At 44.9% G+C, this 20,749-nt stretch overlaps 1 protein-coding gene across 1 annotated transcript in view; it reads right to left on the bottom strand.

Annotated features, from left to right (window-relative positions):
• The window catches only part of ndst3 (N-deacetylase/N-sulfotransferase (heparan glucosaminyl) 3), a 256,590-nt gene that overhangs the window by 132,538 nt on the left and 103,303 nt on the right, over positions 1 to 20,749 (bottom strand). Inside the window, exon 2 of the mRNA XM_041180735.1 lies at positions 2,816 to 2,903. Coding sequence (XP_041036669.1) covers positions 2,816 to 2,903 — 88 coding nt within the window. The remainder of the gene's footprint in view (positions 1 to 2,815; positions 2,904 to 20,749) is intronic.

The following is a 20,749-nucleotide window of genomic DNA, read 5'->3' as shown; positions in this document are numbered from 1 at the left end:
AGGTCCTTTGACTACCCTTTTATTATTTGTGTCTATAAAAGACTTTCAGGTTCACTTTTGTGTAAGCAATTATCTATTCTCATACTTTATCTTTGCTCCTCTTATTCTCTATTTTAGATCTCTTCTGTACTTTCTATATTCAGGTTGGCTCTCTATTGCATTATTAACCTCACAACTGTCTCATTTTAACCTCTATATATTTTGTCATCCAGCAAGCTATAGCTGTGGATGCCCTTTCTTTCACCCAGTGTCTAGTCTATAGCCAAACCATCTCCTCTAAGAAGGCCTCCCATTGTTCAATTACTATTTTGCCCACCAATTTTTGATTCCAGTCCATCTGGGCCAGATCCCTTTATAAATCACTGAAGTTAGTCTTCCCCCAGCTAAATAGTTTTACACTTGATTGTGTATCTTCCTTTATCACAACTATTCTAAGCCTGATGATATTGTGATCACTGTTCCTTAAATGCACTCCCATTGAAACATGCTCCACTTATCCCACTTCATTCCTACTAGCACTGCTTCCTTCCTAATTGGGCTGGAAACGTACACATCAAGAATGTTCACTATACACTTTTTGGGAATTCCCCCACCCACTCTCACATTCTTCGCCCCTTATGCTGTTACTTTCTCAGTTATACTGAGATTATTGAGGTCCTGCATTATCACTTTCCTCTAATTCTGACATTTTTATATAATTTGCCTGAAAATTGGCTTCTCTCTCTCTGTTGTCTTGATCTAATTCCCACTATTTGGTGGCCTATAGCATACACCCAGTGACTTAATAACTTTTCTATTGTCCCTTAAGCCTAATTAACTAGAATCTGTCTTTCAACCCTCATCATCCCTCTCCAGTGCTATACCAGTTTATTTGATCAATACTGCCATCCTCCCTCTTATTTTTCCTTCCCTTTCTTTCCTGAATACCTTACGGCCAGGAATATTAAGATTCCGTTCCTTCCCGTATTTGAGCTAGGTCTCTATCATTGCCACTATATCATAGTCCTGTGTGGCGGGATTTGTACCTGCAACTCACTGACTTTACATACCACACTCCATGCATTTACAATCAGGCTCTTAAACATACCTTAGACTGCCTCATGTTTGCTTCAAGTCTGATCTCTCCCTATTTCTGAACTATTTATCACTCCAGTGCTATTTAGGTCCTCTGTGCACCTTGCTTCTGCACTCCGTTTCACCTTGGCTTTCATCTCCTTGCCAGATTAATCTAAACCCTCCCCCACAGCATGAGTTAGCCTTCCTTTGAGAATATTGGTTCCAGCTCTGTGGAGGTGCTACCTGTCCATCTTGACTAGATTTCTTCTGCCCAAGAACTGGTCCCAAAGCCCCAGAAATGTGAATACTTATTTTGTGCACCGTTTTTCCAGCCATACCCAACTTCTTTAATCCTGCCATTCCTATACTCCCATAATGTGGTACTGGGAATAATCCAGAGATTACTACCTTTTGAGGTCCTTAGCCTTATCTCTAGCCCTTGAAACCCTGACTGTGTGACCTCAACTCCTTCCATAACATTAGTTTCCAGATGGACCATGACTTCTAGCTCTTCCCCTTCCTCCCCTGCCCCACTCAAAAATGTTCAGCACAATCTCAGTGATGTCCATTGCTTTGGCACCGGGGAGGTAATACGCCATGCAGATGCTGCTGGTTACAGAAATGCCTGTCTATCAAATCTCCAATGACCACTGCATTTCTACACTTTGCTGTGCCCCTGTCTGTAGATGCAGGATGACAGGAATGTGCAATCCAGGAAATTCTCTGCCTCCTGTACGAGCTCAGAAACCCTGAGTTAGAGATCGAGCAACTTGCGACACTCCCTGCATGATGGTTGAGGACACATGAAATGACCTGGAGTTTGCACATGACGCAGGAATTGCAGGCAATGGGCTGCAGCTGTCCCATCATTTTGCTTAAAACAAAACCCTTTAGTTTGAATTAATTATACTAATTACTTATACTTTAATATTGCAGCTCAGCTTAAAGCATGCAGCACCACCTTCCCCGTGTGCACAGAATTTCCACTCTCACTAAATTTCTGTTGCCACTCTGTTCATAAGCCATTTTGTTTAGTCCCAGCTCTGTTGTATTAATTTGATATATTTGGTGGTCCCTAGCTTGACCAGATCGAGTAATATTGCATCTCCTCCTCCACAGCAAATCGTCACATTCACAAAGCTCCTTTCCTCAATGATCAATAAACTCCCCTGACCCCTGCCCCTTACTCTCCATCTTATCTCCAAAGCCCAGAGGAAAGAGCCTTTCAAATGTCTTAGCTATCTATGCTGCCTTTTTTTCCCCATCTGCCAACCCTCCCTTGTCACGTCAGCCTTTCCTTCCATCCTAACCCTGACATCATCTCTCTGTTCAACTTCTCCCATAAAAACTCTCCATCTCACCAAATGCTCCCTCAATTCCTTGTCTATCCAACCCTAATGCTCCTTCACTTGGGTGTCATGAGAGTTGTTTCTGCCTTTCCCTCGGGAATATCTTCCAAATTCTCTCCATTGTTCCACTTCTCTCTCCATTTTTCAAAACTTTCTCAGAACTGATTTTTATCAACAATTCTCATTCACCTCTCATACCTCTCCAACCATGGCCTGCTGTCCATTACTTTATCTATTTAATCAATATTTCTTTTACTTCCCCCCATATCATACTTCCTGTGTAGTATGTGGCTTGCAAGTTTCTCTGTATTAAAGGCACTGTGTCAATGCAAGATATTTTACCCAAGTACAAGGACATTTTAATGTTGCGACAACATAGGATTGAATTGCTTTTTGATCTACATTCTCACCTGTGTGATGGAATTTTCCAGAGTATCCAAGGTTGAAGGTAAAGTTGGGAACCTGGGTTCGCAAGAGGTTTTGAGTTTCAAGTAATGCCTAAAAAAAAGCAAAATGCACCATGATTGTTGTAGGGTATGGTCTTTTGAGATAATATACTTGAACATAATAATAAAAGTAACTGCCACATGCATTTTTCTCTCTTATTAATGGATGGAAGATCAATAAAATGCAATTCATATTTGTAGTTCAGTTTAATGAAAGTCACACAACACCACAATTTTTATAATTCATTTGAGAGATATTAATTAAAATAATGAGCTCCAAAAATAAAACAGCACAAAAATATATTTTGACTGTTTAGATTTTTAAAAATGACTAAATGGCATTTTTTTTTTTTTACAGTTGATTGACTAGTCTACCCTAACTAGAAGCAAGAAAACCTAGATTTACAATGAGCACATGGGTAAGAGCTGATTATAGAGAGAACGTACATCAATGGTTTGATGTAAACTGCACACCTGCAGGAATGGAGAGCCTAGAGTTTTCATTGGCCATCACATGACTTTGTGGCGCCAATTAGGAGGTAGCCATGGAAAATGGGATGCTGATCTTGTAACATTGGTTGTCCATCCCATAATATTTCCTGCAGTCAGCAGAAGCACCTGCCTGTTTCTGGGGAAGTGCACACAACTGAGGAGGTAATGTTGCAATGATGCCACACATCCTAGTTTCTGTCATTTCAATCTCATTTGCACTGATTTATAGTCACACCCATTTCATGCTTGTATCCACAGTTTGCAAGGCATCACAGAAACGCAGATGAGTATTTAAAGAACCTAAACTCATATGTGAAGAGGTGCAGTTTATACTTCAGTTATTTTTGCTGAAGCCTTTGTACCATTTGCTGAGTGCTTACTATCACCTCCTCAGGCAGCACACAATTGTTTTCCCATTATGTTTCTCTTGGAAGAAGAGGAAGAGTAATGGCAGAGTGCCGGCTGGTAATGCTTCACTAGAGGTGCATTGCACCCCCAGGGATGTATGTTCATACAAGTGTATACAGATGGAAATGTTCTTGCATTTGACTGAGGAGCAGACTTGTAGAAACTTAACCTTCCAAAGGAAGCCATCACAGTTATGTCACATGCTGTCACATGTTTCAAGTGGGCACACAGCCACCTCCATCACAGACACTGCTCTGTCAGTAGCTCTTAAGATCACAATTGGCCTTAACTTCTACACCAAGGATTAGTCCAGCTTGCTACTGGGTTCATCAGCAGCATTAGTCACACAGCAGTGCATAAATGCTTCATGCAAGTTATGGGGCTGGATGTCATGGTGGGCTCGGGGTGAGGCAAATAGGTCCCAGACAGACCGACTTTAAATAACTCGTCCCACAGTGATAACACACTGCCAGAGAGCTAAACTGGCAGAGGGTCGGATTTCCACCCCTCTGTGGACAGCAATTTTCTTGGGAGCTGCTGGCCAATCTGATTGGCTGCTGGGAATGCAAGCATCTCTGGGAAGAGTGGTGGCAGCCTGAGTAAGGTAAACCTGGGTTTTATGGTGGGGAGGGATCAGAGATCCAGAGGGGTGGGGTTTATGAAGGCAGGTGGGAAGGAGCAAAGTTGTGGGGGGTGGTTGGTAGTGTGTCCCTGATGCACACAGGGCAACAGCCCAGTTGATGAGCCTCCTCTTACTTCCTGCCTTTTCAAGAAGCCATTTCAAAAACAGCCTTTGCACTCTGGCCTGCCTGGCACTGCGCAATGTTTTAGGCAGTGGAGGTGGATTGAGGCCCTTAATTGGGCAGTTAAGGCCTCAATAGGCTTAAGGCTAGGTGGCAATGTTATGACCGATGCAGTTGGTGGTGCTGAGTTATTTAAAAATTCCAGAGGAAACTTTAAACAACTGTCATAACTTATCATTTTAAGTATTATGTTTGAGCTGCGACTCTAAATTCAGGAATCAGACCACCAGTTCTCGAGGTTTTACATTAAATTAAATGAAACATTTTATTAATTTACACAGGTTAAAATATATATACACATGGCTACAAATGATACTATCATAAGTTAAATTCCCAAACTAATCTCCATTAAGGCAACAGCAACCCATTGACTTAACAGGCACCAGGGCAAAGCATTTTCACTGTACAAATTCAAAATGAGGCTCTTTTCACTTTGGTTCCTGTGGAGGCAGTTGGAGACTTACAGCTGCTGTTGATCTCACATAGTCTCTGCCCAGCACACACAATACTGCTGAAGTTATACCTAGCACCGTTCATTGAATGTATTTCTCATTGTATCACCAACTCTGAACTCAACCTCTAACAATAAAACCTCTTTCATATTTAATTTTATTAGTAATATAAACATATTGCTTGGTATCTGCTAGATAGGTGCCAGTTTTCACCCCACTTCTTGAATGCTCTATTCAAAAAATGCAAATGCACTCTATCTCTCTTACATATCAAAATTACTACACACTAAAGCACCCAGACAGCTGGCTTTAATCCAATTAATGCACACCCACATCCTAAACCTCTATTTTAAATGAAAAAATATTTTCCAGTAATATTATATACATTGATAGCTTCATGAGAGGCATAGTGGACATCTTACCTATCCCCCATGTTATGGGGAACAAGTTAGAGTGTTAGAGTGGGTATTAGGGAGATGATCTGGGCACCTGACATATTTGACATGTCCAGCCCTTCTGTAAACATGACCAGCAAGGGGCAATAAAATCCAGCCCATAGATTTATTGCTTCATAGCGACAATAATTTTATTAGTGTCCATTTAGTAGTCAGACACTACAAATTTTCTTGCAGGATTCTCGAAGGGCATAGGAACCAATGATAATAGCCACATTGCATATGCTCCATTGATCAATGCTTATTCACACAAAAGCATAAAGGTATTCCATTGTTTCAATGTGTAGCACATTTACAATAGGTGGGGCACCAATTATTCGAGCAAAATTTTACTTCCTTTGCCACACTGCCTACTTTTTTTGAGTAACTCCACTGTTCAAGAGCCAGAAAGATACGTCTCAAAGCTTCAACTAGAAGAGATTTACTTTCTACGGACATGACTGGTGACACCTGTGTGCTTTCCTAGGACTCCAGCTAAGCGCTGTTATAATGTCAGTAGAGCCATCATTAAGATCATCTACAAACTGAAGGCAAGCTTCAGATGGGCGACTTAACGTCAGGATGTTCTGCAATATTGTCTGGTCAGGGACCTCAAAGCTAGTGGTGGTGTGCTGACTACTGTATAACTTTGCCTCACTAAAATGTGTCCATGGAGGTCTTGCATGATAAAAGGGTCCAGGGTAGCTGAGGGGTCAATTAAAGGAATAACACGCTGAACAGGAAAATAACCTGTTGCTGTCTGCAAAAGACTTCATGGAACATTGATATCAGAAATGTTCTCGTGACTACCTTCTTATCTATCAAATTGTAGCCAGAGAGTCACCCGGAATGATTTATTTTCCCATTCCCCCACTGTTTCTTCTGGATTTCCCAAGAAACTTCACTTAGCTCTCGACTATTTTTCAACTGTATATTGCCCCACGATGATATTATCCAGGAAAATTACATTAGGTTCTACATGTATGCTGACAACACTCAGGTCTATCTCACGACCACCTCTTTTGAGGTCTCCGCTGTCTCTGATTTGTCACACTGCTTGTCTGACATCTAGTATTGGATGAACAGAGATCGCGCCAAACTAAATGTCGGGAAGACAAGCCCATTCTCAACTGTCACCAGCTGAGCCAGACCGATTGAAAACTTGGGAAAGGGTTTTCTGGTCGTCGGGCGGGCATGGCGGGCGGGCCTGGGAGCAGCCGGGAAATGGCCCACCGCCCCCCAATCGGACCCTGGCCACAACTTCACAATGGCTGGCCAATTAACAGCCAGCCAGTGTGTTAGGCCTGCTGAGAAGCTCAGCGCTGCAGGGGTGGGGGTGGGAGGAGGACGAGTGCAAAAGTCTGCGCATGCGTGGGAGGAGGCCCCCCCCAACGTGACAAAACACGCCTGGGAGGAGGTGACGGAGGTGGTGAGCTCCCGCGATGTGGTGCGGCACACCTGGATCCAGTGTCGCAAGCGTTCTGGAAGGGTGAGGACATTGTTGGCATTGGTCACTTAACCCAGCAAGTTGGCTTTCCCCCCTGCTGAGTGTAGTGACTGCATTGAATCATTGACGGCATGTGTCCTTCGTTGGGTGGGCCAGCAGATATTGCCCATGCCGAGGTCACTGTGAGAGGGTGGTGAAGAATGGCTTCTGCGCCCACAGCATGTGTTACACTGAGACCCACATGACTGGTTTGGGGGCAGCCTGGAGGAGCTGCACCTAGGTGCTGTGCTTGAGCTGCAGGACATGTCCAAGTCAGGGTGATGACATGCTGGGAGGGGAGCTTCATGGTGGCGTGGCAATGAACCATCTGCTGCCCTCTGCACTCCACGTGCTTGCGCCTCCTTGTTATGGAAGGATATACCGTGTGGTGCCTAATGTGATGTCAGCAGCATGTGTCCAAGGGGTGGGTGGGGAACAGGCCTAGCATCTTTGTGTGAGTGTTCAGCAGCAGCGGGGTGAGGAGGCACTGGAGCCCTGAAACGTCCCACTCTGGCTTGGTTGGGCCGTGTGCGAAGAGAGTCCAGGTACAAGTAGGACTAATAAATGCTCTTCTCTCATTTTCAGGAGAAGAATGCAAATAATGCTGGAGAGCAGGTGAGGACTGGCGGCAGCCAGGTGCAGTTAGCCATGCTCAACCCGTTTGAGCAGGAGGCCCTAGGTTTGGAAAGGCGCCATGCGCCCAGGTCTACCAGTGTCAGTGAGGCTGGGGTGACACGGACAGGTATGTTTGCCCAGCAGTGAGGTCAGCATTGTTCTCCAAACAGCCATGGCAGTGTTGAATGTTCAGTGATTTAATTTTACAACATGGCTTGACCATTGATTATGGAAGGATGAGCGCATAATAATCCAGGAGACAGGGATGCACATTGACATTGTCTCCACGTTAACTAATCAAATGTCCTTGTTCTTCCTTTCAGCATCAGCGGAGCAGGGCCATGAGGAGGAGCGGCAGAGGCCCCCTCTCACACCTGAGGGCCCTGAAATCACGGACTCACCAGCATCACACCATCTCTGCCAGGCAGGTACCAGCACAGATACTAGCACCTCGGTGGGAATTAGAACATCAGCTGGTGTCCCATTGCACAGCAGTGAGGGCACTTCACAGTCGCTGGAGGAGCTGGCAGAGACAGAGAGTGCTCATTGCGCCAACTGTTGGAGGACTGCAGGGGACCACGCACATGCTCAGTCGGTGCCTGATGATGTGCCTCTGGAGTCGTCTGCGACGCAGCAAATACAGGAAATGCAGCCGGGTGTGTGAGCATCTGGGGAGATGTGTGTGGGGGAGATACATGAGGCTATGCTTGCCTTGGTCTCCAAGGTGGAGGAGTCTACACAGACGATCGCCGAAGCAATGAGGGACATGTCCGAGAACCATGCGTCCACCACGGCGAGATTGGCGACTCTCATGGACAGGCTCCTCCAGGAGACCCATCAGGGCTTCCTGGGGATGCGCTTGGACCTGCAAGCCCTCACATCGGCATTGACCTCAGCTGGTCAGTGCCAGTGTGGGAGATGGTCTGGGCACCAAGTTTCCAGCTCAGTGTCCATCCATTCATGGTGAACAGGGAGGTTTGAAGCGACCTCACGTCGGCGCAGCAGCTGCCTGTCATCTCTGCGGGCACCTCTCAGGGCCCTCTTTATGAGGGCAGCAGCTCCTCCGCCCCTCTGCTAGTGACCATAGCATCCGGTGAGGCTGCGACGACTGGGGAGATGCCAGCTGTGGAACTGGCCACTCCCTCCCAGGCAGGGCCAGCACAGGCTCCACGGGCCAGAGGACGGTAGCCAAGGTCATCAAGGCCAACAGGACAGCAAACGCAAATACAAGGCGCCTTAGGCACAACTACGGGTTTATCACTGGTGCTTTTGTGTTGGCCTGAGATGAGGTCTTTATGATTTGCTTCAAATTGGAACACCATTGTCATTTTTTCGGCTTGTTTCTTTGCTTGTGATATTAAATTCAGACATTTCACCATGGCTGAGGGTGCCTCTTTTCTTCTGCATGTGTATGGTTTCCAAAAATGTTAGGAGTGCTTTGTGGGACATTCAGCTTTATTAATAAGGCCGTTATTTCCTGTTCCTATCCTGGCAGATTTTGCACTTAAGTATCGAGTATGGAGCCTGCCGCCCAGGCTTGTCCTGGAGGTCCATCTGTGGTGTTCTAGCTGAAGGTTCGTTGGATTAAAGCCTCCCGGGCATCCCTGCCTCCCTGGAGTATGCCCGGGTCAACGTCTACCCCCTCAGCATTTCGCCGTGTGTGCTCATCCTCTGCTGGACTCACTGCTGGACTCATCTTGTGCAGCTGCAGCCACTGCATCTATGTCTTCATCGATCACAGCATCCCCCCTTTCCAGCACAAGAATGTAGAGAGCGCAGCATTCAACCACTATCACAGAGACGCGATCTTGGGGGTATTGGAGTGCACCCCCTGAGCAGTCCAGGCATCGGAAGCGGATCTTAAGAAGACCAATGGTTCTCTCCACCACAGCCCTTGTGGAGGCGTGGCTCCTATTGTACCACTGCTCAGCCTCTGTTTTTGGATAGAGGAGAGGTGTCATGAGCCACCTTCTGAGGGGATAGCCCTTGTCACCCAGCAGCCATCCATCCAGCCAGGGTCGAGCACTGAAGAGCCCCGGCATCTGGGAGTGTCTGAGGATGTAGGCGTTGTGGGAGCTGCCTGGGTGCCTTGCACAGACTTGTAGAATCAGCATCCTGTGGTCACACACTATGTGCACGTTCATGGAGTGGAAGTCCTTCCTGTTGACAAAGGCACTGGGCTCACCTACTGGTGCCTTGATGGCCATGTGTGTGCAGTCTATAGCACCCTGGACATGGGGGAAGCCAGCAATGGCCGTGTAGCCTCTGGCTCGCTATGCCTGGCTTGCCTGGTCCCAACGGAAGTGGGTGAAGGTCAATGCACACCTGAACAGAGTGTCTGTAACCTGCTTGACACAAGTGTGAACAGCTGATTGGTAGACACCGCAAAGATCACCCTCCGAGCCCTGCAAGTAACCAGAGGCATAGAAGTTGAGGGCAGCTGTGATCTTCAGAGCCACTGGCATGGGGTGTCCACCCACACAGTTAATGGAGATCTCAGGCCCAATCATCTAACAGATATAGCTGACTGTCTCCCTTGAGAGATGGAGCCTCCTTCGGCACTGCACCTCAGACATATTGAGGTAGCTGCTTTGCCGCCCGTATACCCTGGCAGCAGGATAGTGGTGTCTTCTGCTACCCCTTTTGCCTTGGTCTACCCCTTGGCCCCTTGTGCCTGCGCCTGTCCTCCCAAAGATGGTTCCCCGGAGGCTGAATGTGCAGTCGTGGCCTCCTCCCCCTTCTAGCCCTCCTTCCTCCTCAGAAGAGGTGCCTCCAGTGGACAGTTCAGCTCCCATTCCCAGGCTAAGGGAAGGCTTCCTGAAACCTGCAGGTCTAAAAAAGATTCCTCACTGCAGAGTGCCGACCTGAAGGTTAAGAGTTCATGCAAAGTAACTGGTATGTGTTTTGAAGTATTGCAGATCACACAGGCAGGTTTCAATAACTTTGAAAAATAAATACTTGAATGTGCACACTCGCAACCCCAGTGAACCCTCATATCCTGCCCGTGGATGAGGTTTATACAAATGTGTCCAACCTGCCTGCCCATTGTGCCCGTATGCGAACCCGAAGATCGCACGGGCGCAGAAAAGTTGGTGTCGATTGGTGAGTCAAGGGCCTTAAGTGGCCTGTTAATTAATGGCGGGTGCACATTGGATATCATCGCGATGGTGCGCGGTGATGTCAGGACACTTGCCCAACTTCACCGCACGTCATTTTTACGCTCAGACGCATGTTCCCGCATGCCAACGGGAAAATTCTGCCCATAATAAAAATTATGTCAAAACATTTTTTAAAATAAATGTCGGAAACCTCATCCCACCCTTGGATGAGGTTTCCTCAAAAATTCAAAGGCCACCTCACAATTTGCCTACCCACCAATTATTAATTAATACTTTAATGGCCTTAATAGGCCTCTTAACTGTCGGCGGGTCGCTGCTGACACTTGAGAGCATCTGCCAACCGAAATATCACGTGAGTGCGCGATGAGGACGGGACACATGCCCAATATCATCACATACTATTTTGCACCCAATCAGGTAGGGCATGCACCCGCCCACGGGAAATGAAATTCTGCCCTTGGTGTTGCATTTGACCTTGAGTAGGGTTTCTGACCACATATCTGCACCATTACTAAGTGTGTCTGCTTTCACTTCTGTAACACCGCCCAGCTTCAACCCTGTCTCAGCTTACCTGTACTTGAACTCTAAACACAGTAACCCATGTTACCTCAGGACTTGACAATCCCAACTTCCACCCTACATAAACTTATGTTCATCCAAACCTTTGCAGCCAGCATCCTAACTTGTACCAAGGCCCATTCACCCATTACCCCTGTGCTTGTTGACCTACGTTGGCTTCCAGCCCACACCATCTCAACTTGAAAAGTCTAATCCTTGTTTTGAAATCCCTCCATTGTCTCATCACTCATTATCTCTGTCATCTCCTCCAGCCCTGCAAGCCTTCAAAATCTCCGCACTCCTCCAATTCTGGGATCCTGTGTATCCCCCGATAATCCGTCCACCATTGTCAACGATGCTTCCAACTGCCTTGACACTAAACTCTAGAATACCCTCTATAAACCTCTTCATCTCTTGGCTTCTTTCTCTTCCTTTAAGATGCTCCTTAAAACACACCTTTTTCGCAAAACCTTTGGTTCTCTGTACTGCTATGTCTTTCAATGTCAAATTTTGTTTGATATCGCATTTGTGAAGCACTTTGGGATGCTTTGCTATGCTATATAAATGCTGTAGTTGTTGAACAATTTCTGGTCACTTCATTAATGCTTTTTTCTTCACCTTTTCCATCACAAATACGCCGTCATCCACTGACCTCTCTCAGTGCAGGCTCATGCATTTTCCATACATTCCTCCTGATGACAAATGTCAAATCTTTCTACAAAAAAAACACACACTGCGAATTGGTTTGTGCGATTGAGTATATGGGCAGGATTTTCGCCTCGTCGGACAGACGTGTGGGCAGTCCAGGAACGGCCAGGGCAGACGGATCTGGGAACAGCTGCTAGACGGACCGCCACCCGCAATCAGGCTCTGACCGCGATTTCACACTGGCTGGCCAATTAACAGCCAGCCAGCGTGAAACATGAACGGAGAGCCTCAGCGCTGCCGGGATGGGTGCAGGGGGAGCACGAGTGCTGAGGCCTGTGCATGCATGGGGGAGTGCGCACTGAAAGCTCCCTGAAGGCACAGATCGGCCTCAGCGAGCTGAAGCATTTTAAAATGAGAAGTGAACGTTTACAAATGAAATGGAAATGTCCCCACATGTGGCTCAATCACATGAAGAGGGACATGTTTAAAAATGATGTTAAAATGTTTTTATTGTTTTTTTATTTATTTTTATTGTAAAAAATGCAAAGGCTGCCTGGCTTATTCATCCACCTGCCAACCGAATGGTTGAACGGGCAGTGAAAAATACAAATTAACTAATTGCTTAATAGGCCTCTTAATTGTCAGCGGGCTTGTTGCCATCTCTTGTGTGCCTGCCGGCCGAAATATCGCGCGAGTGCGCGATGACGTCGGGCACTTGCCCAATGTCATTGCGCACTAGTTTACTCCCGTTCTGGTTGGGCACGCACCCGCCTGATGAGGGAAATTTCTGCCCCAGATTTTCCTTTAGTGCAAGTATGTGATTTGTAAACCCTTAAAACTAGCCTCTTGGGGCCGGTATGGCTCCTCTGTCACAGCAGCCAAGTCTTGAGCTGGACCTGTTGAAGTTCACAGCTCTGGGACGTGCTGCTTGGTTAGCCTGGCCCTCCATCCTTTCAGTCATAATGCAAAAGCATTGGAAGAGACTGGCAGAAGGGACCAAATAAACTGCCTCCCGGAAAGTTGGTGGCATCAAGTGTGCCAATTCCTGCCACGTTATTATAACTGGTTATTGCTTGTGCACGACTACTGAGCAGCAGAAAAACAAGTTTAATGGCACCAATGAGAACAATCAAACCCTGTGGGGTGTTTGTCTCCAATCCAGCCTTTTGGAAGCAAGGAGAGACAATCCTCTCCAATCTGGCACCACATGTCTCTATAGCAGCAGTCCAAGCATCTGGAGAGATAGTAGACTGCCTCTAGGGCTTTTGTCATAGATCTGTCTGCTTCAAGTACCCTCAAGCTGCCATGCACTCCACAGTTCCCTCCGGTGCTGCAAATCCAGTCTGGCACTGCACATGGACTCCGATGTTCAAGGTTTAGTGAGGCACCGTCTGTCACATTCTTCTCTCTCATGTTATGGTTTTTAAATAGAATATGAAGCATTTACAATGCTCCTGGATCCCATGACAGACAGAAAAAGCATGAAGCCCATAATGGGCAGAATTTAACATGGGCAGCAGGTATCTCAACCTCTGCAACAAAACCTGGTGGTGCCTCCTTTGCCCCGATCTCTCGGAGCCTCAATGGAGTAAAGTTTCTTATTGGCAGCCAGAACCCTGGCACCGGGGCTCCTGGCTCCCCCAAAGTCACTTAATTGCTGCACTGCCATGTCTGGGGCAGATATCCTACCCCCAAGAGCTGCCAGACGATCCAAGGCACGTGGCTCTCTAATATCGGCAGCGCCACTGGGGCCAGTGACCACTGATGGTATTGCACGAGGGCCTATGCAGAGGATCACCAATGGATCTTCTGAAGTCAGATGAATGAATGGGATGAGCCACCAGGGAGGGGGCCCCTGACAAGATCGGTGGTGAGGAGGTTGATAGCAAGGGCATGGGTGGCTTCCTTCAGGGCTTCCCATTCCTGATGCCTGGGTCCTTCGATGGGGCATTGATTGCCTGAGAACAAGGGACCCCTCCAAGGAAGGCGGCAGGCAAACGCGATAGGGTTTGCAATGCTGCCTTCCCGGATGACGAGTTCCCCACCTGCCACTGGTAGAATTCCAGTGGTGGCAGGATTAGGCGCTTAAGTGTCTCTTAAGTGGCAACTTAAAGACCTCAATTGGTCTCCAGTCAGGAAGGCCATCTACAAGCCTTCCTGCCCTGGATTTAATCGGAGGGAGGCGGGAAGCATGGGTTCCCCAACACAGCCCTTCCCATCGTTTCTGATCTTAACTCTGGGAGAGTGGGGGCATTACATTTTGCCCAATGACTTTAATAGTTTGACCCGATGTGAAACATTTTGTGAGGTGAATGCATGTTCTCATGTGAATGAATGAGTAGTCCCAGAAGAAGCCTAAATTTGGAAGAAACACTGCACTGCTGTAAGCAAAGTGTTTTTGCAGGTTTACATTTCAGAATAAAGTTTTCACTTGTAGTTTAATAAGGCAGCTGAAGATTGAAACCTACTCCACTCAAGGTTGTCCTTGGTGCACTGTGGGAACATTCTTTTATTCTTGTTATCTTATGTTTTATAAAGGTTTTAGGGAGGCATGGGGGTTCAGTTACTGGATGTTATCTTGGATGAGGCACTAGAACAGATGGTTAATAGAGAGGGACAAAGAAGATCTTGTGACCTGAGGGTTAGGAATAAGGGTGTTTTTTAAAGTTATATGCCTGATCTTGGAGTATCCTGGGCATGTGTCACCACAATACCATTCAAGATCAATCACCCTGAACCCTGGTAAATGAGATGATGGGTAATATATTAGCATATATTGAGGAATAGTCATTTGGTAGTTTAGAACTTGCATATTGCTGAAAAAGAGAGACATGTTGAAACTTTTCATCTTGCACTCATCAGGACACTTCGCAAGAAAACCAATATAAGGGGAAAACAACAATTTATACTGTATGTGAAGAGAGTGCTGATTGGCTGGCAAATGGACTCCAATTGGTAGCAGCATTGCCATGTCTCTTTTTGCAGCAATACTCATATATTGAGGATTGATGAATGGACAGAAAACAGAATGGAACAAACGTGTCATTTTCAGGTTGATAGGTTGAACTTAGCAGAGTATCGCAAGGATAGCTGCTTGTTCACAGGCATTTAAAATCTATGTCAATGATTTAAATAAGAACACTATTTTTATTGTATTTACACTTGCTAATGACACAAATTTAGGTGGAAAAGTAAGCTGTGAGGAGGATGCAAAGAGGCTGCAAAAGGATTTAGACAGGTGAAGTGAGTGGGTAAGGACATGCAAGTGGAATATAATGTAGGGAAGTGTGAAGTTATTCACTTTGGAAGGAAAAATAGAAAAGCAAAATATTTTTTAAATGGTGAGAGGGCTGAGAAATGTTTGTATTCAGAGAGGTGTGGGTGCCTGCGTATGTGAAGCACAGGAAGTTAACATGCAAGTACAGCAAGCAATATGGAAAGCAACTGATATGTTAGTCTTTATTAGAAAGGCATTGGAGTATAAGAGTGGAGAAACCTTGCTGCAAATGTATAGGGCCTTGGTAAGACTATACCTGGAGTACTGTGCAGAGTTTTAATCTCCTCACATGAGGAATGGTATACTAGCCTTGGTGTGAGTGCAATAAAAGTTCAGAAGATTGATTCCTGGGATGAGGGGATTGTCCTCTGAGCACAGATCGAGTAGACTAGGCCTATATTCCTTGGAATTTGGAAGAATGAGAGGTGATTCCATTGAAACATGCTACATTCTTAAGGGGATTGACGGGTTAGATGCGGACAAAATGTTTCCCTTGGCTGGGGAGTCTAGAACACAAGATCACAGACTTAGATTATAAGGAGGCAGGTCATTTAGGGCTGAAATGAGGTGAAATTCTTCACTCAAAGGTTTGTGAATCTTTGGGAATTTTTTAACCTAGAGAGCTATGGATGCTCAGTTGCTGAATATTCAAGACAGGGAAATTAAGGGATATGGCGATAATCCAGAAAGGTAGAATTAAAGTACAGGGTCACCCATGATTGTATTGAATGTCAGTGCAGGGTTGAAATGCCAAATGACTTACTCCTCTTACTATTTTGTATGTTTTTGTGTTCTTATGTTATGGGAACACCACTAACTGGAAACTCCCCTCCAAGTCATCACCATCCTGATTTGGAAATATATAGCCATTCCTTCACTGTCACTGGGTCAAAATCCTGGAACTCCCTCCCTAACAATACCGTGGGGCTGCAGCAGTTCAAGAAGACAGCTCACCACCACCTTCTCAAGGGCAACTAGGGATGGGCACTAAACGCTGGCCTAGCCAGCAACGCCAACACCCTGTAAATGAATAAAATGTTCTTATGTTGGCAGGTTGTGCCTGACTTTAACCAAACATGTTCTGACATACCACCCCTACATGCCTGCCACCCTACCCAACTACCACCTCACTAACCTGCCACCCTACCCACCTACAACCCCACCCACCTGCCACCCCAACCACATACCCACTTACCTATCCCACCCTACCCGTTCACTCATTCATTCCCTCACCCATTCACCAACTTGCACACTGGACATTTAAGCTTACCTTATGGCAGCTAGTGCCATTAAAAGGAGGGCATGTCCAGCCCTCCCCCGACACTACAGTGCTCTGATGGAGCTCTTGGATGGAAGCTGTGCACCATGTTCCTGAACAAACAAGGCTCAGAAGACCGAGTCAGAAATGTGGAGCAGTGTCGGGGTGGGCAAAAGTAGGAGCAGAGTGGCAGTTGACAATGATTGCCTCTCCCCAGAAGATCCAAACCATTAATTTATGTTTTACTCCTTACACTAGTACCCTGTCAACTGTTTTACACTTTATAAAATCCTGTACTTTTTGCATGTAGGATTTCAGGAGATACATGGCTGAATTGATCAGAATTTAAAAAAAAAAATCAAAACTCACCTTGGTAGAGGGTCTTATGGGATGGCAGGAAAGCCCAAGCATTGACTCAACTAAGGGCAGCCCAATTTTTTGGAAGATCTGAAAACATGTATCAGTCACAGCCTCTCACATACTGACATATGCAATAGCCCCAGTCCTTGTTTTATGTGGCTGCCCGAGGTCCCTGATATGAGGCCAATAAGATGTTGCATGTTTTTCTGGTGCTCTTGACCGCTGGGCAAAGCGCTGTTAGGTTGGTCATTTTTACTCTAACATTGGTCCCTGTTGTCCATTGTAGCCCCATCAGGCTAATGGAAATAAGATTTGCTTTGTAACTTCCATATTTCTCAAAATATAACATCCAATATGGTATGTCTAATTTTTGCCATCTCAAGGACAGTTCCAAATTCAAGAATTGTCTATAAGTTATAGCACTTACAATGAATTAAAACCAAATAGAGGACATTTTAACAATATCTGTTTTGATTCATATTGCCGTTAGCCATATCATAAACATATATTTGGCCAGTTATCTTCAACATCAGGTTTTATTTGTGCAATGTCAAAACAGCTTGCTAAATTGCTAATATGCCTCGAGAAAAGTGCCAAATAAATCATCAAATTGAAATAAAGTGGGATAATGTGTCAAACGAGCTTGCACAAAAGCTAGTTCTACACAGCTTGAGACCTGTAAATTGAGGCCATTAAAAAACATTACCGTTCTTCAGTTGCATGTGTTTACATAAAAGAAACATGTGCAAAGCCATTTTTTGTTATCAATGAAGTAATATTCATGCCATCAAAATGCTTTGTATGCATGAGGACATAGAAAATAGCATCTCACATTTTGAATTACTATGTAAATTGCATTTGGCTGGTACAACTTAAAAAAAACCTTCCCAGTCCATTCAGCTCTTGAAAAACTGCATGTATCCAATTACAGTGAGCAGCACATTACATTATTGTGGTTGAAGTACCCCAATAATCTTCATGTCAATTGGGAAGCAGCAATTAATAGCAATGACTGAAATTTAGGATAATCTTGCACAAAATTTCCTTGAGTTTTTATACAGACTAGTATGGAGCTTATATCAGCTTACTTTATGTTACTGAGTATTATTGTTGGTCGTATTTTATTGGGAAGCTTCAGCAAAAGGCTCAAGTTGCAGGACACCACTGAGATCATTAACAACTTTTTCCTGTTTCCCATATGATGTCAACTAAAATTGAAAGTGCCGGCAGGGTGCACAGAAGACACATAAAATTACCTGACAGCAGATGCTTTTCACTGGTGAAACCTGCTGTCAGCTGACAATGCTGCAGCTACAGGTGGGCTACTAAACAGCCTCCTGGTCAAACAGGGAGGCTCTGTATTGTGGCCTCAACTTTACAACCCAATTACATTGCCATTAACATCAGACTTGAGAGCAAAAAGGTGGCACAGGTGTTATTCAAAATTAAATTTCACTTGTAAATATTTCAAATTACATTGGTTTCGCTTTATTCATTTGTGCACCATTCTTATTGAAACTAGCTTAGTCAGAGTCAAATGTACTGGCACGTCTCATGGTTTGCACGTATCGCTGGTTACAGGGGAGTTAGGGACAATTCCATTATTGAGGAAGAAAGAGGCATTTCCTTGGTGGTGGAAGAAACAATGCTGTGATTTTTTTTGGTAGCTCTTTACTGAATGTTCATGTTAGTGTTCAGTGTTGTACTCACCATTCTGAGAGACATGGCTGAACTTACAAGCTCAGCTGTCCCTTCTATGCATTGTAAAGGACATTGTCCAAAGTCACTCTCAGTGAGGATAACTGAAATGTTGTAGGTGAACTCAAAGCCCTGTAAGGACTCTGCCAGCCAACAATCTGAGATGGACCCACATTTGGCCGGTGCTGACACTGCCCTTTAGGCCCCTCATTTTCTTACCTTGACTGACTGTCCCCACCCGTCCCCCCCATCACACCAGGACACCTGGCCCTTCCCACTTCACTACTCCTTGCCCCTGACCCCACTTTGTTATCCTCGAATCCCTCTTCTATTCTTCCATGTCCTTGATCCCACTCCACCCGCCCCCCAACCCCCCCCACCCCCCCCCCCCAACCACCCTTGCCAATCACAAGTCTCCATGCAAGCTACCATTCTCCTGTTCCCTTCCCCTGTGCCATCAAGTTAACCATTGAAAACCACTGACCTTACACAACTGCACAAAGCCGACTGATCCATGCTACCTTTAAACAAACATGAACCAGGTGCCACAAGATTCTCGTACACTGCCAACTTTTAACTTAGAGGTGGAACATAATTTTAAAAAGTTTTACGCTAATGACTACATGGCATGCAAATGTATAACAAGTATGAGCCTGTCACAGGCCGGCATGAGGTTCGACATGCTGTCTGCATCTTAACCCGCCATCAGGAAATTGGGATTTTGAATCCTATCTAATTAAGTTACTCCATATGCCACGTTTCCCGCTCTTGCAGACTTGATAAAATTTCTCCCATTGTTACAGATATAGAGCGCCAGATCAGAGGCTACAAATTGGAGAATCACTTTTAGGCAGCAAGCTTTTTCATGTCTTTTATCCAGAATGCAAGATCGCCTTTAGCTATGGCAGCCGACAAATTTTGGATGGATTGGGATTTTCTAGACAGTTAAAAATTGTTGTAACATAATACAGTGTGCTATTAATTTTCATAAGAGTTGCCTGGGGAATCTGGCCTTGCACTTTCGACTGTAAGTAAAATAAGGGATTAGAATTGAATTTGCTGAGTTGATATGGTGCTGTGCTGTATCATGTAGTTGACTAATTCAGCAAGCAATACCTCTATTGTGTAAAACTCATACAGCAATCCTAGTAATTATGACAGGGTTGTGCCCTGCAGCACTTACATCCACTGCTGACCCTGCCGGAGTATTTAGGACAGATCACCCCATTAGCATACCATGGATGGACAGCAACATCATTAGGTGTATTGCATACCCCAAGAGGCTTGGCCATAGCCCCTTTACCACCAACACTCAACCCTCTCCCCAAAAGGGTTCTGTCCTGCCCCTAGTACTCTGTTTTATATAGGGGATGATAAACAGCTAAAATATCTCTTCTTTTTGAAACCCTAAAGTGGATATAATGGCCACCATTCAGCAGCTGTTACTTCACACCAGATGTATTCTCGCCAAATGTACAGATGGTCCCTTTGAGGGCTAAGGACATGAGAATTTTTAACATTGAGAGTCCATGCCAGAGGTGCACCTCTTACAGGTCATGCAGGAACTACAATATTAGGTATATTTAGGTCCGAACTTAGATTTTGACTCCGGGTATTATTCCACTGGAGTTTTTGACACCAGAAAGACTGGAGATTTTTGGCCCCATGCTTTCAAGTATATTTCTTCAATACTTTCAATAAATATGTTTCTTACATCTTACACAAAGAGCTTGCGTACAGACTTCATAGATTGAGTAGCTATCACAAAATTTGTTATTTAATGTCACTTGCAAAGTGATGCAGTCTGAGTACTGTATATTTAGTAATAAATATTACCCTCTTTACCTAAGTTTGCTTTATAAAGTAACATAATATTACTGTCTCACTTTATATTTGTAAAACTTATCATAAATATTAAAATGTTCACTTCCATTGGAATATAACTAATGTACAGTATGACTCCAGTAAAATAAAATTTGCATGTGGCAAACTAAAATCCTTTTTCTTCAAATCAATGGCAAGATGACAATCATATCAAGGTTAAAAGCTGTACATGAACTTTTTAAAGCAATATATTTCTGAAAACCAATTGGAGGAGAGAAAATCCATCTGGGACTTCTAATTATATGCCAGTGATTTCTCAGAATGGTTCTTCTGTCCAGATTAGAAAATGTTATTCTTGTCGTGCTATTTAGTTTATGTTACACAATATTGTAGTTTTCTCAGTGGCTGACTACAGTTTCTGTAAATGAATAACAACACTTAGGATATGAAATGCAAATCTTATCAC

The sequence above is a fragment of the Carcharodon carcharias genome, chromosome 1 (assembly GCF_017639515.1).
Source record: "Carcharodon carcharias isolate sCarCar2 chromosome 1, sCarCar2.pri, whole genome shotgun sequence".
Taxonomy (NCBI): domain Eukaryota; kingdom Metazoa; phylum Chordata; class Chondrichthyes; order Lamniformes; family Lamnidae; genus Carcharodon; species Carcharodon carcharias.
Note: the sequence above shows the minus strand (reverse complement) of the source record. Positions and strands in the feature narration are given on the sequence as shown.